A 2,319-nucleotide genomic window follows, 5' to 3' on the forward strand; every position below is an offset into this window, starting at 1 on the left:
TTACACCAAAGAACAACCATAAAATTCGACTCTCATCGAGATATGTCCTTTCCAGGCCGTTGGATGAATGCGAATAAACCGAGCAGAAATATGAGGAATCACCGTGTTATGGACAACGGAAAAGTGGTCGTTGTTACCTTGGAATTTCTTGAAAATAATATGAAGAAAGAATTAGACTCTTGCAAGTCGTGATAAGTTTAAGTAGTTAATTTTGTTATATAGGTGTAGTGTATTTTAAATGTGATTGGTTCATTCGTAGTCACATGACTTTAAATAAAACAATGTTTCCCGCCAAGGAAACAAATGAAAAATGGTGGTCCGCTTCTTGTCATAACAAAGTAAAGTGGGGTTTTTTTAAATGAAATTGTTGTGTAACATGTATGTTTTTGTTCCTTTATAACAAAACGCTTAATGTACACTACCTCGCGAAATAGTGAGTTTCGTTTTCCCTCGAGTCTCATGAGACTCTTGGGAAAACATAACTCACCATTTCCCTCGGGAACATACATTAAGTGTACAATATACACCTGTCTTCATCAGGGATCATCTGATGGATGAAGACATTACAATCAGTACTTTTATCATGCCAATAATATTAAGAACAAAGCATATTAATCTTGCAATAATCCCGCAAATTGCCTCAGAAACTAAATTTTAAATTTAAAAATTATGCGCGTCTTTGATGCAATTACTTTACGTTGAGGGGTAGAAAATGGCTTTTCTAAATTATAAAGAATATTGCTACAGGCAATAGTATTAGACAAATTAGCATTTTTGTACCCAATCGCTTATTTGTATTTGAATGAGGAATGAGCGTTAATATCTCCGACTGGTATATTCGGCAAAAGAAGAATAGCAAGTTGTTCTTAATTCGAAAATAAACGTAAAATAAACGTATTTCGGAAAATCTATTCTGCCATCGGGGTTTAGAACTTGTACGCCTATAAGCAAAACGTTTAAACTTGTGCCCTGTCACTGCCCTCCCGGAAAGGCACACTTTCTTCTCTTGCAAGCTCAGTTGTAAGTTTTGGGTAAATATTATAATGTTAGAAATTGCAAAAATATTGGCATAGAGGGGCTAATCTTTAGATTGGCTGCGGTATGCCCATGATGAATCTCATATAGGTTGATTTTCTTCTATTCATATTTTTTTCTGCAAAATTAGCTATAATTATATTATAGCCATTTTATGAATTATACAGAAGTGTTGAAGGGCAAACTTGGTCACCGGCTTGACCAAGGGTACCTCAGCCAATGAAATTGGTTCATGTTGCATCTGCTTTTAGATCACTTTTGTCTCGATTGTAATTTTTTTATTACTACCTCTTGAGGTAGTAGTTTTGTACTCTGAATCCACGAAAGTTCAATAACATAGCTATAAGTTGTACATCCCGCAAGTTCTGCATTCTCTTACAGGTCGTATATAGGTTAAGAAAAAAATGATATATTTGCAACAAGATAGTAAGAAAATACCTACCTGCGGAAAACTCTGGAAATGTATTCCATCTTTGCTGAAAGAGATTGTGTAATCCTTTACAAATTGATTTTTCTCGTCCCGTCCTTGGGTGCTGATCTCAGTCACCAGAGTAGATCTTCGGAAATCAACCTGAAGCCACTGATTAAGATCTTTACCCTTCGATGACCACGCCCCGTTTCTTCCATTCCGGTTTTTCAAATTTAATCTTCCATTTGCCGCCCGATGCTTGTTATCAACTTCGCTTGATGCTGTGATTTGTTCATCATTAATATCACCACTTTCCATTCCAAGAGCCTTTTTAGGCACTAAATCTTAAGAAAATTAACTGTTAGTGGTTTTAAAAATGGTATAGATAAAAAATATAGCGTTGTAAGTGATTTACTTAAAGGAAAAGTTTACAATATTTATCAAATTTGCAAGGCTGTTCAAATTTCATGTGGTACTTCGTAATTTAGATTTATGTGAAAATAAAAAAAAAACATCTTCACGCGTGCATGCCCTTTTCGTAAAGCCTTGTTACACGGTGCAATTTTTATTGCAAACTTGCAATGCAATTCTTCTTTTTAGATATGTAATTTTGGCAACTAGAGAATTCTTGTTTTATAACAGTCCATAGCGTTTCTTACACCTACATTTTCAGGACTCTTCACTAACTACATCATTCAAAAGTAGAATTGCATTGCAATAAAAATTGCTCTGTGTAACATGGCCTTTATTGAGAAATTTTAAGGTACATCAAATGAAAAGAATTTTCGTGGTATTAAATAGAGCATTAAATGTGGTATTAAGTATAAAATAACTGCAGATAGCCTTCAGCCCTGGGTAGTATTACCGTTTTCGCA

General features: G+C 34.7%; 1 protein-coding gene across 1 annotated transcript; it reads right to left on the bottom strand.

Moving 5' to 3' along the window:
- Positions 1-1,762, bottom strand: LOC114534376 (neurexin-4-like). Its single transcript, XM_028555817.1, has 2 exons — positions 1,478-1,762; positions 1-147 (listed from the first exon to the last, which is right to left on the bottom strand). Exons 1-2 carry the CDS (start codon positions 1,760-1,762, stop codon positions 1-3), a joined length of 432 nt encoding a protein of 143 aa, XP_028411618.1.
- Positions 1,763-2,319: the final 557 nt, after the last annotated feature.

Source organism: Dendronephthya gigantea, unplaced genomic scaffold (assembly GCF_004324835.1).
Source record: "Dendronephthya gigantea isolate DGI-Jeju-01 unplaced genomic scaffold, DenGig_1.0 000099F, whole genome shotgun sequence".
Taxonomy (NCBI): Eukaryota; Metazoa; Cnidaria; class Anthozoa; order Malacalcyonacea; family Nephtheidae; genus Dendronephthya; species Dendronephthya gigantea.

Bases quoted from the DNA above. Each gene is read 5' to 3' on its own strand.
- LOC114534376 (XM_028555817.1), bottom strand. From the start codon at position 1,762: ATGGAAAGTGGTGATATTAATGATGAACAAATCACAGCATCAAGCGAA. The intron at 148-1,477 runs GTAGGTATTTTC...ATTATTTTCAAG, and splicing joins ATTTCCAGAGTTTTCCGCAG to AAATTCCAAGGTAACAACGA.